This window comes from Mycteria americana, chromosome 26 (genome assembly GCF_035582795.1).
Source record: "Mycteria americana isolate JAX WOST 10 ecotype Jacksonville Zoo and Gardens chromosome 26, USCA_MyAme_1.0, whole genome shotgun sequence".
In the NCBI taxonomy this organism is placed as follows: domain Eukaryota; kingdom Metazoa; phylum Chordata; class Aves; order Ciconiiformes; family Ciconiidae; genus Mycteria; species Mycteria americana.
The window spans coordinates 1772523-1797777 of record NC_134390.1 but is presented as its reverse complement, the minus strand read 5'-3'; the positions used below and the strand labels follow the sequence as shown (position 1 = coordinate 1797777).

The following is a 25255-nucleotide window of genomic DNA, read 5'->3' as shown; positions in this document are numbered from 1 at the left end:
AAGACAACACACGGTTGCTTTAAGAGATATGAACTGTAACCTGAAACTGCTGAACACCAAATTAGGGCATCTTATGACATTTTGACCAGGGGTTACACACAAAGTTGTACTGCCCAGTTTATCCTGGTTACGCAACAGACTGGCAGCTCCTCCTTCACCAGAGCTGGGACGCTAGGATAACTGTTTGGTATGCAGTCCTGTTTTTCCCTTCCCTGCCTGTGACCGGACTTTAAAATCAGCTTTAGAGAAAAGTCTACTAGATCAATCCAAGGAGCTGAATATACTTCAAGAGGAACACGGCAAGTACATGAATGCAGCTCGGTCTGAATTTCAAGGGCTCTAATACACAGAAGAACTAGTTTTGCTCAGTACGGATCCTCTGCCCGACGCTGGAAATGACAGAGGCCAGCGTCCTCCTCTTCCGTGCCTGCCTTGCGCTGCTTGCCATGCCCATCTACCTGCTATCGTTCCTGGGCATATGGAAGCCTTTCTGTAGGAAGATATTTTTTCCTTTCTTCTTGGAGAAGTTTTCTGCAATTCACGAGAAGAAAACAAAGAAGCAGAAACAGGAGCTATTTCGTAATCTACCTGACTTCACGAGCCCCTCAGGAGAGCTGAAGCTGCTGGAGATTGGGACCGGCTGCGGTGCCAACTTCCAGTTCTACCCACCAGGCTGCAAAGTCACATGCACTGACATAAACCCCCACTTCCAGCAAGGCCTTTTGAGAAGCATGAACAAGAACCAGCACGTCCACTACGAGCGTTTCCTAGTAGCTGCAGGAGAAGACCTGCACCAGGTGCCCAGCGGTTCTGTGGATGCTGTCATCTGCACCTTGGTCCTCTGCTCTGTGCACAGTGTGAACGGCACCCTGAAGGAGGTACTGCGAGTGCTCAGACCAGTGAGTATCTGACTAAAAAGTTTGGTTATTACCTTTATCATCTGTTCCAGAGGCACTGCACCAAAAGAAAAGAAAAAAAAGGAAAAAAAAAGAAAAAAAAAGTTGTTTTTGAGCTTACAAACCAGACTCTGTTTATTTCCCTAGTTAAATCAGATTTACAACCACTCTGCACTGCTAAATGGTGCAAAGCAGTAGCAACATACTGGTCAGTCTGTCCTATTCTTAAAAGTAAAACCCTAAAAGTAACATAGTCTGGTAACTAGAGCTGCCAGTAATTTTGTAAGTAATTACGGTATATCATTTAAAGCAGAACTGGCTTCTGTGGTGTTGTCTCTCCCCACACACCCCATATTTTCTTTGGGTGGGAAGCTCTCTGATCAAGACTGAAAGTCTGCATTTTAAATAAACTGCTTTAGCCTCTTAGAAGTGGGGCTGATCTACCTGTATGACTAAAACAGTCTAATTAAATGCCTTAATTCCCTGTAGTACACTAATCAAGCTAAAGATCAAAAAAACCTGGTTTGTCAGGGTATTTTTGCAATAGACTTTCAGCCTTTAAAATGGTATTTTCAAGACAATCCTCTGCATTGTCAAAACCTGATGCGTTTGAGTAGGTTTTATACATTTCTCTTAGTTTCCTTCGAAAAAAATGACATGCTAGCAACTGTAATTAAAACAAAAAGACAACAAACTATTGCTATAATAAAAGAGGGATCAAGTAAGTACATCCTTCACGCTTTTTGAATAGGCATTTTGAATCTCTGCCAAGTTTCCTGCTTGCATTAATTCCAACTGACACCACAAAAGCAAAAAGCGGGCAGGGAAGGGGTGGGAGAATACTGATGAGCGAGCAAACAGCACATGCACAGGTCTGTATTTGAGAGGAGGTGGGATGGAGGGAGAAGTTCGGTGTAACCCCAGTGCCTGCTGCGGCTCTGTAAGACGACTTTGTTTTTTCCCAGGGAGGCGCTTTCTATTTCTTAGAGCACGTGGCTGCTGATCATTCCAGCTGGAAGTATTTTTGGCAGCAGATCTGCTATCCGACTTGGAAACTCGTCTTTGATGGATGCTGCCTAACGAGAGAGATATGGAAGAATCTCGAAGAGGCCAACTTCTCGGAGCTGAAATTACAACACATAAGCGTAGCGCTGCCCTGGACGCCCATTCAGCCCCACATCATCGGGTACGCCGTGAAGTAACTCATGCCGCCCTGCCAGGCCTTCTCCCCTGCCCCTACAGAAATTCCTTGACAGAATCAACGCAGACACCACGGCATAGGCTAATCCAGACGTCTGAATCTAGGTAACACGGTGAAGGACTTTAATTAAGCTTCTGATTCAAGCATCAATGAGAAGTGAGGGTCAGTTTCCTGAACATCTTTCCAGCCCTCGTGCTGCTGACCGTGCCTCACCAGAGCCCAGCCCATGGAGGATCCCAGGAGGAGGCTGCAGGAGAATGCAAAACAGCCCAGCAGGCAGAAAAAAAAAATGTAGTAACTCAAGGGAACTTCTGCCCACGCCTGATTAACTCTGGGAAGGGATTCCTTCAGATGTTCCCCACGCTGGGAAGCAGCCGGGGCTCAGTGAGCCGTTGTATGCGGGCGCTGGGCTCGACCTGCTCCCCGCTCCCCATGCTCTGTCACAGCTGTTCACGTTCCAGCCTCCCAGGACAAGCCGTCAGATGCAAGCCCTTAACACCCAACTTCTGCTCAGCCGCCAGTTATTTATTTAGAAAAGACGGGGGGGAAGGGCAGGCACCACACCCTGCCTCCCCACATAACACTTACCAAAGCCTCTCGGTCACTTGGCTGCCTGCCCGCCCCTGCGCGGTAATCGGTTCTAACACGGTTCGTCACTAGAGCATTAAAAGATTGGTGTTTAACGTTACGCGCTCAGGAAGTTTCTCTGAGAGCTGCCGCGGCTCGGTCCGGAGGCGCCGCCGCCTCAGCGGCCGTTGGCGGCGCCCCCGCGCGCCGGCTCCGGCCGCCATTTTGTCCCCCTCGACGGAGGATGCAGCGGGGGCGGCCCGCCGCCGCCGCCCTGCTGCTGCTGCTGCTGCCGCCGCTCCTGGCGGGCACCCTGCCCGGGACGGCGGCCCCGCAGGCTTCCCCTGAGGGTACCGTGGCTGTACCGGAGCAGCGGGTGTGGGAAGGGCCGTGGCGGGCAGTTGAAGGGCCTGAGAGGGCAGGCGGGGAGGGGGGAAGGGGGACGGGCCTGTGGCGTCCCGTTGCTCCCCAGAGACACACGAAAAAACTTCACAATACCTAAATCGGGTGAATTCATAAAGTACTGGCGACTGGAACCCGCTTACCCTCAATGTACACAATAAGTCCGGACACAAGGAATGTAACCAGATGAAATATGCCCATTTCATACTGTGGGATAACAATACAACTTAAGAAAACAGCCCTGGGATCTCCAGAAGCCAGGCTCCAGCTGCAAACGTCAAAAATCCTGCAGCAAGTAACACTGTAGATTAAAAAAAAAAAAAAAACCAACAAAACCAAAAAAGAAAACGAAACAAACCAACCCCCAAAATGCTGTGGGTGCACCAAACCCTCTGTTTTCCACTTTGAACAAGATAACCAACTGTTCTGTTTTGCAGAGTGCGGGCAACGGCCGCTCTTAGACAGCATCTCGGGATCCCGCATCGTAGGCGGACACTACACTCAAATTGGAGCGTGGCCATGGTCAGTCAGCCTCCAGATTCACCAAGCTGGTGTACAATTTATACACGTTTGTGGTGGAGTTTTAGTTAATGAGAATTCAGTACTTACCGCTGGCCACTGCGTCACAGGAAGGAAGTACGTATTCATGCTAATACCTCTTTTTATTAAGTATGAGGAGAGCATAGTAGATCAGCAAAGCATCGCTGGGTGTATCTGACCAAAAGGCAAATCCATGGGACATACACGGACCGAGCTCTCATAGTGCAGAACCAATGTGCAGACCCAGACTACGCAGCTCCTGTTTACTGATATGGCCTGTAGGAGGGACTGGCCGTGGCACTAAGGACCAAACTCTGTCCCCTTTGTCACCTTTGCTGTAACGGTCGTGTGTGGTGACGGCCGCTAGCCCAGCACAGGATGCAAAGTTACATCTTTAGAAGTCAGCATCAAGAAGTCTTGGATACGCACTTCTGGCTTGGCCCAGAACAACCTTTGTTATTTTTAATAAAGGGTCGTTTGTTTCTAATCTAGGTGACATTTTTGTTAGGTTGGGAGCTTTTTTTTTCGTGGGGCTCTAATTTTTCTGATTAATAGATTTTTCTGACGTAGTAAAGCTCACTGCAAAAAGAAAATGTTGCAATATTTAGATTAGAAACATTACAATTCATTAGTTTTAACACTATTTCCATTTTTTCTGTTTAACAGAACCAACAATTTGGCACGTAACTACTTTTTTTTTGACAAAATGGTAAAAACACTCCTTAGAACAGGCCTTTTAAGTGTACTTACAGCAGTTCTGCTGCATTTCAGCCATCTGATCACTGTTGGCTTTTCTGTAGTCTTTAACAGAGTTTCAAAGTCTGCACACTAGCCGTATCACCTGTGTTGACATAACCGTGACCTGAGGGAAACTGAACTGTAAAAATCTCTGAACTTTGGAATTTCATCATTATCAGGACTTGGTTAGGTCAGCTCCTTGTTTCTTTAAATGCACTTTTACAAACATTAATTTCGAGGGGCGTTATATTGCAAATAACTTATTTTTTATCTTACACTCTGGAGAATTTTGGAGGTTAATCTGAATTTTACAGCCTGCCCTTTGCTCATCACAGGCCAAATTCAATTCTCACTTAATATCAGGGAAGATTTTTTTCAACATACTTGACTAGCAATTAGCTCTGAATGACTCCGGCCCTATTTCTCAATTTAATCTTAAGTTGATATTAATTATTTGTAACTTCTAGTTAATGGATTTCCCAAATCTAGGTACAGTCTTCATAAGCGTTGTGGGTATAAGACTACTTCCTTTCTGCAAAATAAATCCATGTTTTTAATCTTTTTCAAAAGCCTATCTCCCAGGTGGCCTCTGCTGAGATGGGGTGGGAAGCAAAAGCTGAGTATCAGCTTAACTCATTAGTCTGAATTTGCCTCAACAGCCATAACCAGCATCAGGCAAAGCGAGTGTTCAAAACAGACAAAATGGTAATTAGCCAAATATGTTCCAGAAAATACTTACCACAGAATTTTCAATGTATGTTCCTAAAGGTGCATAAGCCAACAGTAAAACACCACCATCAAGAAACGTATTTAACATAATTGTAAAAAAATCCATGAATTCTCTCTTAGGGACCCATATTCCTGGAGAGCTGTTTTAGGCGTGCATAACCTTTGGAAACATGGCGAACACGCAGCAAAAAGAAATATTAGAAGAATCACTGTGCACCCAGAATTCAAGAGAGAAACGTTTGAAAACGATATTGCATTATTTGAACTGGATTCCGCAGTACGCTACAGCGACTATATTCAGCCTATCTGCTTACCTCCTGCACACCTTTACCTACAGGCTGACAACGAAACAGAATGCTTTATTAGTGGCTGGGGACGTACAGCAGAAAAAGGTAAAAATTTGCTTGCGTCGCTGATCAAGCTACAAGCTACGTAACTAATACTGGGTTCCAGTCCCTCAAGCTCACTGAGAGAGAACTGAATTTGTTCAGGTTATAGTCTCATCGCACAGTGCCATTGAATCCTTCTGCAACTGAGTATCTGCTTTCAGTATTTTTTTCCATTGAAAGCAGATTAGATCTACACAGATGTAACCAAAGGCATGAATTTTCTAGCCTTTCTTCCAAATATAACACGAAAAAAGGAAAATAAACTAGCCTGACTTGCAGATTCAGGGTACAGCTCCTCAACGTTGTCTGCTAGAAATAGCTTTTTTTATTGGAAAACAATTCTGACGCCGTGCATTGTGAACTTAGGGATCCCCATGTATTTTACAAATGGCTGCACTCCCTCAAATTCTCTCTCTAATCACAATGAGCACAAACGCGATACGATGTCGGTTGGTGGCGTGCATCCTTCTTGCGTGGAAGTTCCAGGGACAGCTGGGGATCGTATAAGCTTGTGCTAAGTCACCCCTGACATTTTAAGCAAGGCTAGCGAGCAGGACTGTTATCATCGATGTTTCTTCAGAATACGAATTGCAAAAACTACATCAAATCCAAGTCTGCAAATCCTTAACCCGCTTCAGTTTAAATCCATTAGAAGTAGGCACAATCTACATTACATACATGTCTAAACACACACAGAAACATGCTTAAGCTGGCTAAACAGGGAAAAAAGAGCACAGTAAGAATCGCTGCACCCAACAGCATGAATATGTTACCTTTCTCTATGCTGTCTTCTATTAAAGGTAGAACTTCGGCTGTGTTAAAAGAAGCACAAGTGGAAATCATTCCTTCTAGCGTCTGTAACAGTTCTGATGCGTACGGAGGGCTGGTTAACAACAACATGATTTGTGCTGGCTCCCAGTCAGGCGGCACTGACACCTGTCAGGTAAGAAGGAACATGGTGCCTGGCCTGCCGGTATGGAAAGCACCGAGCCAGAGTCTCGAGGCATCATGGTGACCAGCATAATTAATTAAAATGGCACAAATACTAAACAGAAAACACGTCAAACTGCAGAAGCAGCACCATAAATAGAGAGAGAGGCGAGACGGTGATTCCAGAGAAAAAACCCATCTCAAAAACATGCACAAAGAATTCCGTGATACTCACAGGACGACACGAATAAGTGAAAGGGGAAAGACCCAAACATGTTTGCATTTTGTATTTATACAACACTCGCCACAAAGATGTCAGTGAAGGATACAACATCACACAAACACACGTATGGACACACACACATGTATCACTGCACACATGTGGCGTGTGTGAAGCACACGTATGGACACACACACTTATCACTGTACATATGTAGCATGTGTGAAGCACACGTATGGACACACGCTTATCACTGTACTTATGTAGCGTGTGTAAAGCACACATGTATGGACACACATATATGTATACACTGTACATATGTAGTGTGTGAAGCACACGTATGGACACACACACGTGCATCACTGTATGTATGTAGTGTGTGAAGCACACACATCTGGACACACACATGCATCACTACGTATGTAGTGTGTGTGAAGCACACACATATGGACACACACACATATGACTGGACACGTAGCATGTGAAGCACACATTTGGATACACACACGTATCACTACATATGTAGTGTGTGAAGCACACACATATGGACACACACACATGCATCACTGTACGTACGTAGCGTGTGTGAAGCACACACATTTGGATACATACACGTATCACTACATATATAGTGTGAAGCACACACGTATGGACACGCACATGCATCACTATATACGTAGCATGTGTGAAGCACACACGTAAGGATACGTATGTATCACTGTACATATGCAGCGTGTGAAGCACACACGTAAGGATACGTATGTATCACTGTACATATGCAGCGTGTGAAGCACACACGTAAGGATACGTATGTATCACTGTACATATGTAGCGTGCGTGAAGCACACGAGCACCTGGCCTGTTTTTCTGCCTTTGAAAGAGAGCAGCAGCACTGGAAAGCGATACGGCTCAGTGACAGGGCAAGATTTTTATTTAAACGCTGAGCAATCAGCATCTTTCTCCGAAGACAGTTCTCGGGCCAAAAGCACTAGTGTGCAAACGCTGGGGCACCAGCCGTGATACGGAGACATTTATAATTAAAAACCATTATGAATAAGTACTTTGTCTGATATACTTCCTACTTCCCTCAGCAGTTTTCCTTCAAGTAGGTGACATGGCAAAGATTCTGGGTTGTGTAGTCATTACCGTGTTTCTCGGTACTTATACACTGTGTGGACAATATATTCTGCTATTAATTAATGAGTGAGAAAGTTTAGGGAGACGAGCCTGAGCTCGTCTGCACCTGAGAAAAGGTGCAGAAAGAAAAACAACAGAAGTTCAGTCAAAGACCCTGAAACTAAGGCAGGCACGGTATTCACCTCACGGCAGTACCACCCAGCATCACCGAATCTTCTCTTAATCTGTGTACTCCTATCCATGGATTACTGGCTGGTTAGCTGATTAAAAAAGGTTAAAAAATAAAAGTGGATGCATTGCTGACTGAACTCTACACTGACTCCTGGAAGGGAATACACGTTGCTAGTTTTTTGTGTTGTTTCTTTATAGGGAGACAGCGGTGGACCCTTAGCGTGCTATCACCCTAGTACCAACAAATACTACCTGATAGGGATTGCTAGTTTTGGAGTAGGCTGTGGGCGGCCAAAATTTCCTGGGATCTACGTCCGCTTATCTCAATACAGAAGATGGATAAAATCCGAACTTCTCTTGAGTAACAAGGCCGTGAGTCCCGGGAGCATTACACTTACCATCGGCCTGACTGTGATACGTATAGTACTCGCGTAGACTTTCTAAAGGGACAAACCATTGCGTCACCATCGTGGCAGTTTGGTCTGCCTGTTAGAACGTTGAAAAGAGAGCTAACTCCTGTTTCAGACTAAATCTAAGAGCCAAAGGACATACACTTATGTTTTAGAAGTCATGTTTGCAATTGCGTTCTCTTTTTTGTTTTCTGCCATTGATATCTCCACCGACAGCGGAGGAAACAATAACAACCTTGACCCTAATAACAAAACTGAGTATAGAAACGTTACCACCCGCAAATACTGTCTTCCCACCCTATTTCTAGGCTTTCCCAGCTAGCAGAAGCTTACGGACCACTTAGCAACCCTACCAGGATTTTGCAGATGGCAGAGAAACTCCCTCTGCTGGGTGCACACCAGCAGAGCACAAGTGGCTTTAGTTAACAGCGGCTCAGCTTACTGAAAGCTAACAAGGAAAAAAAACCTGCAGAAAGAGAAAAGGTATTCTCCACTAATTATCTGGAGTGATGACTAAAATTTATGCACAGATGACTTAGTGCTCTGACTGCTGAAAGGACACATCCGATAAAAGATCTCTGGGTGCTGTTTCATAGACTACATATTTATTGTCGGCCACTGTGAAAGACCTGGTACCACACAACGTCCGCACGTTCGGTCAGAATCGCTGCAGTACTATGTTAATTAAAAATAAATAAGGAACATCAGAATTATATTTTGGCGACTTTATTTACCAAGGTCAGAATTCGCAACAATCTAATTGTTTCGACAAATATTTACAATTCATATAAAGCATGTACTCTTGTTTGGAAATAACCAGCAGAACGGTATTAGGTACTCTATCTCTTACTCTCAGGACATCGATTTTACTCTCTTACAATCTAGATTTTGAAGTAAATCCAAAATAAGTATTTCATGATAAGTGATTACTTAAAGAGCAAACTCATGTTACTGTTTAATATTTCCAGGATGAAAAATAAGCTGCTCTTTCCAAAACACTATTTTAAGAGGATAAAAATTGACTAACGGTTTGTCTGGCAGCACTACATTTGTTTCACTTGCTGAATACAGAAAGAATTGGCCACCATTTTTTTACAGTCTTAACACTTGATAGCTTTTTTTATTATTATTCTGTATTACAAAAAGAAGGTAAAGGAACAACAGCACACAGTGAGGATTAAAACACCGTACAGAGGAGTTACCAAATTAGTTTCAGAACTGTAGGTCAAACCCTCTTAAACATATGCCAAATAGCGTACACACACCCGATGGGAGACAGAGCGAAAAGGTCCAATTCTCTGAGGCGCTAAGCACGTTCCAAGGCGTTCATCTTCCCTGAAATTCCGCTAACAAACGCCTCTTCTGGAGCAGTTCCCTAACGTAATGACGTTCTCAGCCTTGCTCGCTACTTTCGATGTGCAACAAAAGCACTCTTTTTTTGACATGATCGCGAACACAAATGTATACTCCAGTTTGGCCGAAAGGAAACGTATCGTGGATCATGTCCGTAACAATCACGTATTTAGAAACTTGAGAAAAAAAATATACTTTTAGAGCCTACTTAACTAGGTGATTGTGGAATGCAGTCTTTCTCATACCATTTGCAAAGAGCTCTGCTTGCTAAGAAGTCCATTAATTCAAAAATGAGTAAAATAAAAAATACTGACTGACCATATGATAAGCATTACACATCTAGGGAGTGAGTACATCTTTTAATTTCATTCAGATCTGAGCTAGCACAACACACACACGGAGCTCTAACACCTTTTGAATAGCATAGTCCATAGTGCAATTCCCGCTGACATAACTGGAAGCAGGATTCAATCCTAACTATGGAAAATAGTGTATTTATTACTCATGCAATAAGCACTGCATACACATTGTTCTATTTCACAGAATCACAGAATCACAGGATGGCTGAGGTTGGAGGGGACCTCTGGAGGTCACCTTGTCCAACCCCCTGCTCAGGCGGGGTCACCTAGAGCCGGTTGCCCAGGACCACGTCCAGACGGCTTTTGAGGATCTCCAAGGATGGAGATTCCACACCCAAAAGAGTCCTGATCATGTCAAACATTTAATTTTCACCTGAAACAAATTAAGATCATACAAACTAGAATCTCTGATAGCAATCAGATCTAATGTGCAGATAAGATCAACTGTGGGGAATAAAAAGCCCTGATCTCTCTCTTTTTTTTTTTTTTCTTTCTTTTTTTCCCCCAATACTCTTTAGGATCCATTTTTTTTGTAAGTTGCCTACAGACATACAAAATTAATTCAAATATCTCCTACACCAAAGAGGATCTCATTTGACTTTGTACTATCCATAAAAATATATGCTTGAAAATCTGGTTCACAAAATATTTCATTTGTTTACTAAAATGAAATATATAAACTGTCAAAATACGTATATAAACTCAATTTCAGAATTCGTAAAGATCACAATTCAGCTACAAAATATACCAACCATCTACCTGTTTTCAATAGAATATTTTCTTACAAAGATACCGTTACTTTGCAAAATATCGCCTACCTTACAAAATTAGTCCGGAAATTTTGCACTACTTTCAGCATAGAAACCATATATTAGAACCTCATTAACCCTTTGGTATATATCTTCCATTTCTTATTTTATCGTTCTTCTTCTATTTGGTTTAAATGTTCCAAAGCACAGTAGAATCTCCAGACAGAATAAGCAATGCATGTTTAATTGTAGATATAATCAGCACACAATTTATTGTTCAATTATAGATGTTTATCATGCCCAGCAACTAAGAACAAACTATTGTGAAATCATCCTTCAGAAACTTTTGTTCACCAGTACGCGTTCTACCGTACCGTACTTTAAAATAATTGGATGTGTTGAATCCTCTTAAGGGAAGTCAACACCTCATTGCATGTGCCTCAGACATTTTCAGGACTAGGCCTCTCACTGCTTTCTCCAGATCCTTCCCAAATTTGATAAACACAGCAAACGTTGAAAAAAAACCCCCAAGTTTTTAAGCTGTCAGCTGAGAAAGAGTAAACATAATTTATACCTCTAGCAAAGTATTAGCTTTCTTTATCATCTGCGCCTGTAAATAACAACTTACAGGTTAAAATAAAAATATTTACATACAAATAACTGAAAGAAAGAGGAAGGACTGAAAACGAGTAAGAAATCAAAACATATACTGGTTATAAATGTTACTAATAATGTCAACTATGGCAAGGATTCCATTTCATCCACATTTTAATTGTAACCAAATATTCCCTCCATTACGAGAGGTATTTGTAGACGTTTTCAAAGAAATTCTAATCACCTGCCTCGTAAAACGTGACTGTCCTTTTACTGTAGATGCAATCTTGACTTTATAAAGTTTCCAGTTGTGCCAGCAGGAATTTTGGTGAGGTTTTCTTGTTTCCTTTTTGTACTTTGTCACCAACATGTTGTAAATAAAATCTATATAGTCTTTAAGTTGTGAAAGCTAGGTAGAAAAGTTTCATTTTTGACCTTTCATCTAGTTTAAAAAATTCAGTATAAAAAAAAAATTCTCCTCTGAAATTTAAACAGTCCACAAAAGTTTTACCTTCTTTTCTTACACACTTTTATGACAGTAAAGATCTTTCAAAGTTTTTAGCTCTTCAATTAGAGTTTTGTTCTGATTTTCCAGGACTGCGACTCGATTTTCCAGACATTTAACATACTCTTTCTTCTTTCTGCGGCATTCCCGAGCAGCTTCTCTGGAACAGACAAGCAGAAGTAATTGTTTATTTTAGATTTGAGATGTGTCCATTTTGTGAATGTCACAATTCTGACCAGCATGAGAGGAGAGAGCTGGCACCGCAATCGTGAACAAACCAAACTGACAAGTACACGATGATAGGTGGAGAGCACGAAATATTAGCAGTGTCTGGTAGCACACGTGGCAGTCAATCTGCAGGGAAAACCAATCTGTTTTCTCCAAACTGTGTGAGACAGAACACGTAGCGTGTTTTGGTCAGAATTTCCAATGGTTTTAGTCGCTGGATGCAGCACACCATACCGATGGCACAATCAGTGAAGTCAGCTTGCATTTCAGAACATTAACAAATCAAAGCAGCCCACGCGCACTTACATACCTGTTCTTCATCAGCCTTATTTCTCGTTTCAACTGCGGATCATCTGTCTTACTTGTCTGTGATGTCAGAGTGACAGGAGATGTCATCACCACAGTCTGAGGAAGGGATGTGGTGGTTGGCGTGGTGCGGATCTGGTAAGTCTGCATGTCTCCTGATGCAGCTGTTGCGATAATAGCGCAAGACATCAAAACGTGGCAGCGTTAGAAAGGTACGCTTGCGTTAGGGAGGGGTTTTTCTAACCGTTTCCGGAAGGCGTACTCACTCTGCACTACCACCTGGTTGCTGGGTACCAGGATCTGTTGACCATCTGATGTTTGTGCGTACTGCAGGATTGTTGTCCCAGGCTGAGTACCACCAGCATTTGTCATCGTTAGTGTCTGCAGACCTTGCACACCATCTGTACCTGGGCTGGCCAGCTGCAATCCATTGGCAGCAATGGCAACTGAAAGAACAAGGAACATGCACAACAATATTTGTAGCTGTACGTTATAACGTACAGATAAAGGGAAAGCTGTAGGCTCTACATCTGTTTTCACTGCTGAAAAATACTGCCAGTTTTGAAAGGCTTTTTCCTTCTGCCGCTTTCAACTGTCAGATCTTGCTCCTGGGTTCGTCCTAAACGTATTGGTGGAAGTGGCGAGGTGTTGGCAGGGGGGGAGCCGCAGGGGTGGCCCCTGCGAGAAGAGAGCTGGGACTGCCCCCAGCCAGACACCAGCTCCACGTGGACCCACGCTGGCCACAGCTGGTGGCTCCTCTGTGGAAACATACTTCAGAACGGGCAAAAATCCAGACAGGCAAAGGAGTGAGGGACGGGGGGAAGTGAGAAACAGCAGTATGAACACCCAGCTCGGAGAAGGAGGATGGAGAGGAGGTGCTCCAGGTGCCGGAGCAGGTTGCTTTTTGGTTTCAAGCACAATGAATGCTAGGTGCTAAAATCAAAGGAACAAATCCTCTTTTTTGCTACCTCCCCGGTATCACGGGAACGCCTTTTGGTGTGGCCCTGTGATATATGTAATGGTATCTTCACCGATCTTACAGTTTGGACTAAATCTAACACTAGAAGACTGCTCTGTATTTCCTAACAACATCCTTTGAATGCCTTAGCTTAATATGCAAAAATTAAGATAATGAAGCATTGAGTTTATCTGGAGTCTTCAGATACCAGTCTATTTCCATGTAATAACAGTACTAACTTTATTAACTGTTAGGTAAATCACCAAACCTTTTGAGTTTCATCTTAGTCAAATATACAACAAAAAGAAAATCTGTATTTTGAGGCAAGTTGAATAAAAAAATGTGTCCAGTTAGGCACTTATTTTGTGTAACGTACTGTACTGTCCAGTGCTCGTCTGGTAGATAGGCGTGGGAACGGACATCGATGTAACAGTAGAGACACCAGGACTCTCCTCATCTCCTTTTCTATCGCGTGTATCTTCAGAAGACAGATCTTTCAAAATTTTTCTATAAAAAAAGAATTTATCAGCTCTAATAGTAGGCAAAACCTACAAATTACTGCAACAACCGTTACAAACTACTATCCCTATTTTGTATTACAGAAATAAACACTAAAATTTTGAGGTACCACAGCTTTTGGAATTAGCAAAATTTTGTATGAGGTGACTGCCTCAAACTCTTTCCGTAATTACAGTTCTGTAGTTTATATAGTCTAGTTTTTTAGTTAAATATTTGAATCATTTTACAAGCTAAGAGCGAGTCAAGTCAGCTACTGTGTAAAAGTATGTGTATGTGCAAATCAGCACGAATTCCAGATTTTCAATCATTATCCTCTACAAGCCTCAGATGTTCGGACTGGTAAGCCTGCAATGAAAACCCGCACCATTTACAGTAGATTTCAGTAATCTCCAGAAAAATGGTGTGCCGAAAACTAGCCCTGCAGCTGCATCATGTCATTTCAGTAAAAGCTGCTGCAGACTTTCCACCATAAACATTTTCTGGGGATACACAACTGGCCTGTTAAGAGATTTTTCTGATTTACAACTTGATCCTCTCTCAAGAATAGGCTTTGTATAGCCAACTAAAACCAGTTTGCTCTGTCTGGTGTCAGAATAAACTAAAAAGCAGTGGATTACTACAGAAACGTTTAAAACTTAGATCTTTTGCTCTGTCAGTACACAGTAAGGCTTTACATTTCTTTTCTGCATTTAATTTAGCTCTTGCACAGCTTCTCAAACAACCCATGTCCTATGTAACAATACCTTACGAAAACAGACACGTCTCTATTTAAAAGAGGAACCAATGGACGCATGAGTTTTATGCATCTTACCCCAGGCCAAACGACAAGTTAGCGGCACTTATATGAAGAGAAAAGCAGAACTGACAACTCCTGATCCCAAACCTGCACAGCTAAACAGTTCTCCCACAGCAGCTCTGCTTACAGCTCGTATTTTCCTGTCCTGGCTACTTCAACTGAAGATTCAGAATAGCTCTTTTCCACCACTGTTTTTGACTGCATGCAAAGTAATAAAATCCCTCCTAAATTATTTGTTCTGGTATGTAATTCAAGATGAGATAAAGCCATCAGAAAGTACTAAGAAGAGTGGATAAAACATTCAAAAAAATGGTAAGCAGTGGCAGAAGCAGGAATAATAATCACAGGTAGGAGTATCAGGTAGGTTCATAAACTGTCTTTTAAATTTTTCAGAACATTATTGTAAAAAATATTAAATTTTGTGTTAAGTTTCTAACAAATTTATTATTTGAAAAGCTAGAATGTGGCATTTGACTACACTCCTCATTTCAGTAAAATGATATAACTGAGTAAATTTAGAGCTGATAAACAATTTTCCCTGTGCCACATCGTGTTGAAGCTGATCTCCAGTTAGGTCGAAGTTTCCTTGCACCAAACGATTGCTAAGATGGCATCCTCAAAATGTTTACTGCATGAACAGATCCAACGCATGTTTCAAGAGAAAGAAAACAACTTAGCGGTTGTCAGAATATATGAAGCTATTACAAGAAGTTGCTATTTTGGTTTCAAATAAAAATACAAAATATATTATATATAGTACTTACCGGTAAGATGGACGACGAGCTAAGATGCCTCGAGCTTTCTGTGAAGAGCCTATGCTATCTGATGAATCCTGAGAATCTTCACTCTCAGACAAAGAAGATACCTAAAAAACACATTCCATGTGGTTATCAGGTACACTTCAGAAGAAATACGCAGAAGAGATTACACCTTTTAATTGTGTATGAGCTAAAGCTGCACAAAAACTACACAAATGCAAAAAAGAAACGCTCAAGAGATTCTCCTGAACTATTTATCACATTAAAAGCTGAAAAACGTCCACCATCTGAAGCCAGCGGTTCTAGCTGGATTACACTGCAGGATTAATCAATCCAGAAATTTTAAAACAGCAGTGTGAAGAAATACAAATGGTTTACTATTTTCATAAAAACCATACAAGCCTAACTATCTTATTAGCTGATGTGGTCTGAAAAGGTGAGCCACTCCCACACATAATCAGCTAAGGAGGTGGTGGGAAAGGAAACAGGAACACCGTTTATGTACAGAGACAAACATATAAAATACTTGAACTCTTTTATCTAGACAGAAGAGCAGTGTATTTTGTTGGTCATAATACAAGAGTAAAATAATATTTAAGGCAGCAGCATATCAGGGAGTAAATATGCAAAGTATTATCTATAATTTTCTCTTTATTCCACTGTGTCCTCATCCAGTTGGCAAGTGTTATTTTTTTCTCTGATGCTCCTTACGAAATACAAGCTAACAAAACATTTATTTGTACTTATCTGTGTGCCAGCAACAAAAAGTCAAGAAGAATGCATACAGCTCTGGGAAAAGCATTTCTCACTTAACTGCTGCTACAGAGACAAAAAGAACAACCTACTATCAACATTTAAAAAAAGCTGCTCATGTATTACTTTTCTTCCCCTTTGAGCAACAAGGCCACAATGTTCATAAATTACAGAAAAAAAGGAAAGAATACAGTCAGTGGGGACCCTGCAACTAGAACACGATGATAGGAAAGGGATTAGCGGAGACTCAAGTAAAGACAACCTACTAAACCAGATGCTTAACTGTTTTCAGAAAAGAGCAACATGTTTTCTTTTCTGTGATCTGATGTCACAGGAACAACGATAGCTGAAAATGCATCATAGGTTTACTTTTCATGGTTTATCAATTTCATGTCGTACGAATAGATAAGCACAGTACAAAGGATCAGTGACAAATTAATGCTTTTTAGCACAGTTCCAAAGACTTCCAGTCTTTTGGCTGACTAGTGCAGCTATTTCACAGCGTAGCTCCAGTGCCACGCTGCCCAGAGGGCTCTCTGCAGCCAGGGACTGAACGAAGCAGTAACAGACGCGACTGTAAACTCCCCAAGGCACCTCTCTGAAGTGGCTTGTACAAAAAAAAAAATCACATGGCAAATGAGTAAGAGACACAAGCAGAATACTTAGGTACCACAGAAACGGAGTTACAGCGTACATGAGGAGAGCAATCCACCATTCAGGTCTACCTTTTCGAAACACACATTCTTTTTCCTTGGGTTATTCTACACTCTCCTTATTTGGGTATTAAAGCACACTGATTGCATGTCTGTTAAGAGCACCAACCAAAGAGTTGTGGTTTTGTTTTGTTTTTTTTATAAAGGGAGGCAATGCCAAACAGTTTAATTTCAAGCCCAAAGGGAACTTACTACAAATAATTTCAACATTAAGAACGATGTATCCCCAAAATACTGCCACTGGATTGCTCGCTATCTCTGACGGCAGGGCCAGAAAGGCTGCACTGTGGCAGAGTTAGCTGAGTCAGACAAGCCTTTACAAGTCTTTTCACATACATAAAACAGGATTCTTGGTTGTTTAACAGACATTCTGTAGTTACCTGCACTGTTTGCACCTGGGGAGAGTGGATTACAGAAGAGGACTGAGCTGTCTGGATGACTCCCTGGACCTGGACTTGTTCTCCAGGAAGCTGAACAACTGTCAGGGGAGCAGGACCTCTTAGCGACATCTACAACAAATCAAAGAATCATTAGCAAAAGCGTTTGTTCTATGGTATTCAGAAAGCATATATACACGTAGGAAAACTAGTGGAGAACATGCATTAGGAGAAGGTTCTTTTAAGTCTAATTAAGTCACAGAAGGTATCCTTACGCATGAATCTCTTATCCTTGCAAGATGCACATTTTTGAGATACATATCTGCATATGAAAAAGGCTGAAACAGTTACTTATTTGATGTAGGCTAGGGGGAAAATCAAATATGTAGCATTATGTGCGAAAGACTAAAATGCTGCAACGTAAATACATGCAGTTCTAAATGAACCACAATGAAGCAGACATCTTCAGAATCACAGCACTGAGGCTAACCGAGCACGACTGCTTTCATGTAACTCCATCCATATGCACAGATAAAGCTCCACGTTTGTGGCAGTTCATTTTTTTTTTAAGCTTTAATTCCATTTTAAGAGTGTCTTAGACTTAGATAAGCAGAAATAAAAGTGCCTAATAAGTAGCCTTGATTCTCACTAAAGTTAATAGGAGGCACTAAAATCTAAATCAAGATGAAATGATCGACGAGACTGAGGGCTTAGGGCAGATCAGACTAACAATACTGAAGTAATGCAGAAGGTAGCATGAATAACGCACATATTTGGTGTCCTTGGATTACTTTTTTTTAAGCAACCGGTATGAGGCTAGAGTTCAAAGATTGCACAGAGAAGAAATCACAAGAGTTAAGTATAGCAAAAGCCGACCAATCTACTTAGAAAGTTCAAGGCACAAGGGCTGTATGAAAGACACCAGACCGGAAAGGAAACTGAAGGAGACAAGGCGTGCAAGCTCTGGACAAGGAAGAACAAAGAGCAGATTTTTCCAAATAAAAATTATGGCATCTGTTCTTTAATGTTTTAAAACGATCGATTTCCATAAATGTTGTAGCTGAAATCTAGGTTTACTTGGCAAAAAGTTAATTACTACTGTTACTCCTATATAAAATATTTTTTACATTCTAGCAGATTTTTATTTGTGATGTTGCACTCACATGAGCCTTTGCACTTAAAAATTAATTATACACGTAGATGCATAAGTAAATAACCAGTTTCCTCACCAAATTTCTTCACTACTTTTATTAATCTGGAATACATGAAAAGATGAAGGGATCATTAAAACTCATACAGCTAACTTTTCATTTAACACTACTTTCTTATTGTACATCATAACATTATCAGTGTTTTTTCTTCTCTGTGTGTTTCTAAAACTCAAGAATGAATACAGTTTGTAGCACATAAAAAATGGCTCTTAACTACCTCAAATGTTTGCTGAGATTTGGCCCAGGCTTTACCTGTTGAGCAATATGAGAGAGCTGAGCTGCCTGTAGTGTTGTACCTTGTACAGCTGATGTTTGTGAAGGCGTCACTGAACTGTTACTGCTGCTCTTGTGCACCTCTTCCATAATCAACTACAAGAAAAGTAACGAGTTAAATTCAGTTAATGATAAATTTGAACAGCAGATAGGTGCCCAACTTCCACTGACACTCTGGAGAATCTCAGTGCATAATACTTCTAGCCTTATTTGGACATTTTTAATTAGTCCTTTGTCCTTCGATGCCACTTTCTATTATGGAATAGCACAGCGGTTTTTGTCACTTCCCCTACAATACCCCGAGCATTGTTATGCCTTCTCGCGGGGACAAGAGGGGAAAGACATGGCAGGAGCCTTTCCACTGCCTCGCCCGGTGGGTTTGGGCAGGTCAAGCACAGCGCCCGGCACGCCGCCCCTCGAGGCCTCGGAGCCCAGCGCAGCACGAACCCCCATGCCGGGACAGGAGAGAAGTCCCATTTCACCCTGACAACACCTGCACTCCACCCGGCCATCAGCGCTGGTTCGGACCCACCCCATGCTGAAGTTTACTGTCAAATGTATTTACTGAATGTCCTGGTTTTTTGTGAAAATAAACAAGTCAGGTCATGAGATCTAGGAAGAAAACCAAGATGAAGCATTTATCCTAAAGGATAACTTGCTCTAAGTAAAATAATCTTCCAAAATATTTTACCCAAGCTACCAGCCAAACCTATTTTAAAACATCTGAAGGTGTATAAAAACAAAACAGGGATGCAAAATTCAAGTACAGAGAACACAGTTTTGAATTTTAAACCCCACAAAAGTCACTCCATCTCCATATAATACAGGCAGTAACACTTCTCTCATTTCTACGATTTTATATTTAACCGTTCAATGTGTCTTGACGGCATCCCCCCTCCAATACTGGGGGATTTGGTGATGTAAAAATGCATGCTTTTAGGTGGGGTGAGTGGGTGGACCAGCCTAGAGCATTAAAAGATGATTGGTGAGTGTTAAACATTTTGTCACAGAAGGTTTGAAACTGCTGAAAGGACAGTTGCTATGAGACTGGAAATTACATTTCTTTCTGTGGAAATGTGAGTCATTGATTTTTCCCTACTGAGATAAACCACAGCTCTTGCAGCCTGACGTATACTTAGAGGGTAAAAAGTCAACGTACACCAAGACCAGAACCTTGTTCTTGCAATCCTTACTCATCTGAGGAGTCCCACTGCGGAACTCCTCAAATAAGTTACTGAAACAGGACTTTGTGGAGAGAAAACTGATGGTTGGCTGATAAGTGAAACCGTATCCTTTATGGCACGGAACAAACGTTCTCTCACATATGATATAGCTTCCCAACATACTTATGTCTATAAACATAAACCAATTCATCCACAGTTTAAGCTGAAGCAGCAAAATGAAGGCTTCATGCTGGAATAAAAAGCTCAGGGGAGCAGGACAGTGCTTCAGCTGTTCCCAGCTTCTGGAAACCTTCAGCTAATCAAAACTATCCCGACTGCCTTTGCTAAGATTAGCACATTGCTGCTGCTGCTAATGCAACAGTGCTTTCCCCTCCGCATCGCCAGGAGCGTGAATCGGAGACGAGGATCCTGACTGACACCCTGCGCGGCTTCACGCTTGCTCATGTCTGCAAGAAACGGGCCCGGTGCAGCAGCGGAACAATGCAATTCTAACACTTTCTTTTTTCAGTTGCTACTGCTGCAGAGCTCGCCTGAAAGTCGGAAAGACTGTTTTGGCTTTTTTTTTTTTAAGGAAAGAAAATTGAGAACTAAACTAATTTAATTATCTTGAAGCTATAAAACATGAAGAGCAGAATTAACGACCAGCACGTATAAGGGATGCAACTTTATATACCCTCTAATGTAGTTTTAGTCTTTTTATAAAGGAAAATCTACATTTTGTGCCCCTGCAAAGGGAGACATACTAAGTGTCACAAGTAAACAGGGCACTGTCAAACTGAGATCCAGACAACAGCAGAAATTAAAATAAATTTCCAGTGCTACAGAAATACCCAATTCATTTCTGTAGTGGTAAACCACATTCTGTCCCCCTCTCTCTTTTTTACTGTTTTTCTCTGCCTTATTGTCCCATGAAAGACTAACAACAGCAGCAAAAGAGACTGCAAGAAACAATGAAACTGATAAATACAAAACCACCCAAAATAAACAAACCAGGGAGAAAGCACAAAGGTTTTTGCTGATCTTTCTCTCATAGGTGTGAAGTCTTACTTACAGGAATAAAAGGTAAAGAATTTCCCATTATGATTTTTCAAGTCCATTTCATCTCTGCTTGCTCTGCAATATTTAACGAAATATTCACCCAACATCTATGAATCTTAGTAAAATAACATTAATAAAAAAAGATTTAGCAAGCGATTTTAACATGGTGAAAATTACTGTGGCACCTTACATCCTCCACCGGACCAAGGAGGTGCAATACGCTATTTGGCCTTGCACGACTGTCTCACAAGACGACTCACATGCCTCTATCTTGTTAAAACAACTTGTTTAGCTGGAAAACCACAAATTTTCCATTGGAATGGCCTTTTGTGAACACCTGAAACAGTGATTACCATCTATCAGCTTTTAGAAAGCCAGTTCCAATGAAAAACCTCAACCTGCAAGTTCTTGAGTTTTGCAAAGAAGTACCAAAGACGGAAAATCTCTCAGGGTTTCAGCTTTCTAGACCACAGTTAAAACTACTTCCAACAACAGAATATACGTTTAGCTGAAACCAGCTGCATAGTTTGGGGTGAAGGAAGAGTTTTACATGTCACAGAGCACTGACAGGAGGGAATTAATAAAAGCAACACCTGATGTTTTATTAGCCAGAAAATAATTATTGTTCCAATCTGTATGAAAACCATTTTCAAAATAATCAGATAGGTAAGGATGATGCTTTTCAGAATAAAAGCAATGCCTCCACGCAGCTACGTCTCAAAAGTAATTTAATTTAAATGAAAGGATTCCGCAATAGCAGCATTACGAAGCTTGTTCTGAAGGACTAAACTTCCGAGAATCAGCTCTCTCCAGCCAAAGAAACTCATCTCGCTTTAAACGTGAGTTTGAGTCTCAAATGTATCTTGCTTTTAAACAGAAACAGGAATGCTGCATTTCATTGCGGGCAAATTTAATTTATCATCCCAAAGTTCATATATACCTTCCTAATACCACATTCCTTAGTTTGAACCACCACTCAAGAACCGCTAAAAAAACCCTCAATGGCTGAGGAGTATCAATTAAAAAAGAACAAATAAACAAAGAAGAAAACCCCATTCCCACAACTTTCACTAATCCTGATGAAAAATACCCTAAAATGCTAAAGCGATGGTCCCCGTACAGACATACTGCGCCTGTGCAGTAACAATCTTCCCAAGATTTGACTCCGAATCTCTCTCTACTTCAGTGTTCCATAGACAGCGTACTGCTCTCTTGTCCTGTTTTGTTTTGCCTGTTTACAATGCAGATTATCTGAGACAGTGATTGTCTCTAGTCAAATGCTCATAAAATGACTAAAATCATGGATTCCCAGCCTCAGATGAAGCTTCAAAGCACAGTCAGGAGGCAAACAATAAGATAATGGATGATAAAAGCTGTACATTAAGGCAAAGAGAAGGGAGCTTTCAAATCTAGCAGAGAACAGGCCTGAATGATATTTCAATATTGAAATATTGTAAGAGGCAATGAATTTTCTTTAAAAGACTTTATAAAGTCAGAAAACAAAGAATACTGGACGCAGAATTTTATTCTCAAATACTAAGTAACAAGAGTCAAATACTGACATACACAAACTACAGAAAGTAATTTAAAAAATTTGCTGGAATTATACTCAAGTAATCTGGTGAAATTTTGGATTCTTTGATGTCTCAAAATAAGCTGTCTTCACAAGCTACGGCAGTTAAAATATTATTTACTTAATTCTGCAATTAAGACACTTGGGGAAAGTTTTTTTCATCCAGAAGACTGACAGAACTCCGGCTTTTTCCAGGAATCAGTGAAAGACAGAGGCGAAGGACAGCACATCCTACCAGTTCACGCCAGAAAGCGAGTGAGGAGACTTGAGTCAATGTACCCAGTTACAGTTTTGGATTCCATTCTACAAACACACACACGAATACTCCTTAAAACTTCAGGAGTACTTTCCATATGCGTTTCCTTCCACTCCCCCCCGCCCCAGCCTTCTAAAGTGAGACGAAGCTTTGGGAGCATTCCCATGGCAAGCAGCTTCAGAAATGAAAGCCTGCAGTCTAAAAACGTATGTAGTATATTGACATAAGTGATCTTGATATCGGTGAGAGGAAAAGATCAGTGAGATCATTTACAAACTATTTGCAACCCGCCGCCTTGAATCACCCCGATCCCCGGTGCCGTTGAGCGCTGGGAGACACTGCTCACGAAAACGGCTCTACTCGGTCAAAATTAATGGGAAAAAAGGTAATCCCTGCCAGCCCCAGGTAGTCGCTCTGGTTTTTCTCGGTCGAGCTCACGGGTCACGGGAACGGAGACCACCGCTGCCCTTTCGCTGCAGACCGAGTCAAACGGGGCTGAAGCCGCTCCCCGAGAGCTCCGCGCCGGAGCCCGGGGGGGGGCCCCTCTGCCCTCCCCAGCCCGCCGCGGCCCCCCCGCGACCCAGGAGGCTCCTCCGCGGCGCCGACCCTGCCCCGAGACTCGAGGGTGAACCGGCACCCGGGGCGAGGCGAGGGCGCGGGCCCGGCGGCAGCCTCTCCCGGCGCGGGGCGAGCAGCCCCAGGCCGCACGGGGAGCGCGGCGCCCCGGGCCCGGCGCACCTGGCTGGGGCGGCGGGGCGGGAACGCCCCGGGGGTCCTCCGCAGCGGCCGCCCGCCGGGAAGGGGCGAGGCGGGCCCCGGCTGAGGGGAGCGGCCGCGCCGCAGCCCGGTCGCCGGCCTGTGGCGGGACTCGGCCATTCCCTCGCGGCCCGGAGAGCGGGCTGCGGGGAGCGACGGCGCCGGCCGCTGAGGGGAGGGGAGCGGCGCGGCCTGGCCGGGCCTGGCCTAGGCCCGCGGCCGGCGGGAGCGGCCGCTCCGTGCCCGGCGGGGGCGGGGGGGAAGGGGCGGGCGGGCCGAGGGGGAGGGGGCGGCCTCCCCCGCCCGCCCGTGCCTCGGCGGCGCCCGCTCTTACCTCAGAGGCCCGCCAGGCCCTGCCGGTGGCCGCGCGTGGGGAGAGCCGCCGCCGCCGCGCCCGTCTCCGCCTCAGGAAACCGGCGCCGGCGGCATCGTAAACACGGCGGGCCCGCGCGGGACGCTCGGGGTGGGCGGGCTGCGACCATAGAGTCCCCGCGGAGGCCTCGCCTAGAAATCCCCACCATAGAGTTCCCGCAGCATAGAGCCCCGGAGGCGGAGGCTAGAGCGTCCGCTTTGGCGCCGCCTCCACCCGGCGGTTTCCCACCACGGGTACCATAGAGAGGCGGCGATAGAGCGCCGCTGCCGGACCGAGGGCGGGAAGGTGCCTCCGGCGGCCCGCGCAGCGCCGAGCGCGCAGGCCTCGGCCTCAGCTCGGCGCTCTCAGCCCGGCCGGGACAGGAGAGGGCTCGCCTACGAGAAAAACACAGTATTTCCCTTAATCCTCAACCGGGACACGGGTGTACGCAGCCACGCGTAAAATAAAGCGCCAAACAGTAGCGAAAGCGCGGCAGGGTTGGCTTTTACCCCCGCAAAAGGCCTGTTCTGGCCTTCCAGCACAGGGGCAGGACGGTTGTTCCGTAATCTCTAGCTGCTTTGCTTTTATTTTTAATCTTTAGAACAGCTGTATTAGTGAAAAGGAATTTCAGGCATTGCACAGTGACTGCTTTAGACTAAACAAAGGTCAAACATGTAAAGGGAGCGGGGAGGATTTTGGCTACAATTCCTTACAGGCGGGCGGGGCAGGACTGATTATTTTTCCTCTGAATTAAAAGCTCACGAAGAGCGTAAGGAGGAATATAAAGTAATGGAGTGACAACCCCTCTGCCCAGTGGTTGTTCTCACAGCACCGTTCTGGATCACAGTAAGGAGATTCAGTATTTCCTGTAAAACACGTCAACTCCAGGTACTCACCACTACGAATGGAAACCTTCCCCACGATTTTAGCATCTCCTGACTGTTGTGCTAACACAAACTGTAAAAGATTATATTACAAAGGGGTTTGATTAAAGCTCTAGTATAATATACTTTCTCTTTTTTTCTTGTTGCTACCTAGAACTCTTACATTATTTTGTTTGCAGTTTTCAACGTTTGTTTTCTTTCAATTTTCCTGAAGTCTCCCCTGTTCTGCCTTGGTTTACCAAGCCCTTCATCTCTGTAAAATCAACGTTCATCAACATTTGCAGACAAATGACTTACTTGGAATAAGTCCCGAGTATGCTTTCTATTCCCCTGACAATACCTTCCACAGCTACTGCTGAAAAGCTTCAACATTCTCAAGGTTTCTCTTCCTGAGAATTATGCAAAGTTTTACCTACCCAGTTAGTATTGA

The 25255-nt window shown here is 43.2% G+C and overlaps 3 protein-coding genes across 3 annotated transcripts; 2 read left to right on the top strand and 1 right to left on the bottom strand.

Annotated features, from left to right (window-relative positions):
- The first annotated feature begins 149 nt into the window (after nucleotides 1-149).
- Nucleotides 150-2720, top strand: LOC142421132 (thiol S-methyltransferase TMT1A-like). The gene is made up of 2 exons (XM_075525637.1): nucleotides 150-899; nucleotides 1862-2720. Exons 1-2 carry the CDS (start codon nucleotides 396-398, stop codon nucleotides 2096-2098), a joined length of 741 nt encoding a protein of 246 aa, XP_075381752.1. The 5' UTR covers nucleotides 150-395; the 3' UTR covers nucleotides 2099-2720.
- A 188-nt stretch (nucleotides 2721-2908) lies between these two features.
- TMPRSS12 (transmembrane serine protease 12) lies at nucleotides 2909-9031 on the top strand. The gene is made up of 5 exons (XM_075525321.1): nucleotides 2909-3040; nucleotides 3374-3702; nucleotides 5194-5465; nucleotides 6263-6405; nucleotides 8119-9031. Exons 1-5 carry the CDS (start codon nucleotides 2909-2911, stop codon nucleotides 8353-8355), a joined length of 1113 nt encoding a protein of 370 aa, XP_075381436.1. The 3' UTR covers nucleotides 8356-9031.
- A 9-nt stretch (nucleotides 9032-9040) lies between these two features.
- ATF1 (activating transcription factor 1) lies at nucleotides 9041-23814 on the bottom strand. Its single transcript, XM_075525553.1, has 8 exons — nucleotides 23572-23814; nucleotides 18762-18878; nucleotides 17302-17430; nucleotides 15462-15562; nucleotides 13759-13889; nucleotides 12691-12870; nucleotides 12429-12588; nucleotides 9041-12050 (listed from the first exon to the last, which is right to left on the bottom strand). The coding sequence occupies exons 1-8, from the start codon at nucleotides 23707-23709 to the stop codon at nucleotides 11906-11908; spliced, it is 1101 nt and encodes a 366-aa protein (XP_075381668.1). The 5' UTR covers nucleotides 23710-23814; the 3' UTR covers nucleotides 9041-11905.
- Nucleotides 23815-25255: the final 1441 nt, after the last annotated feature.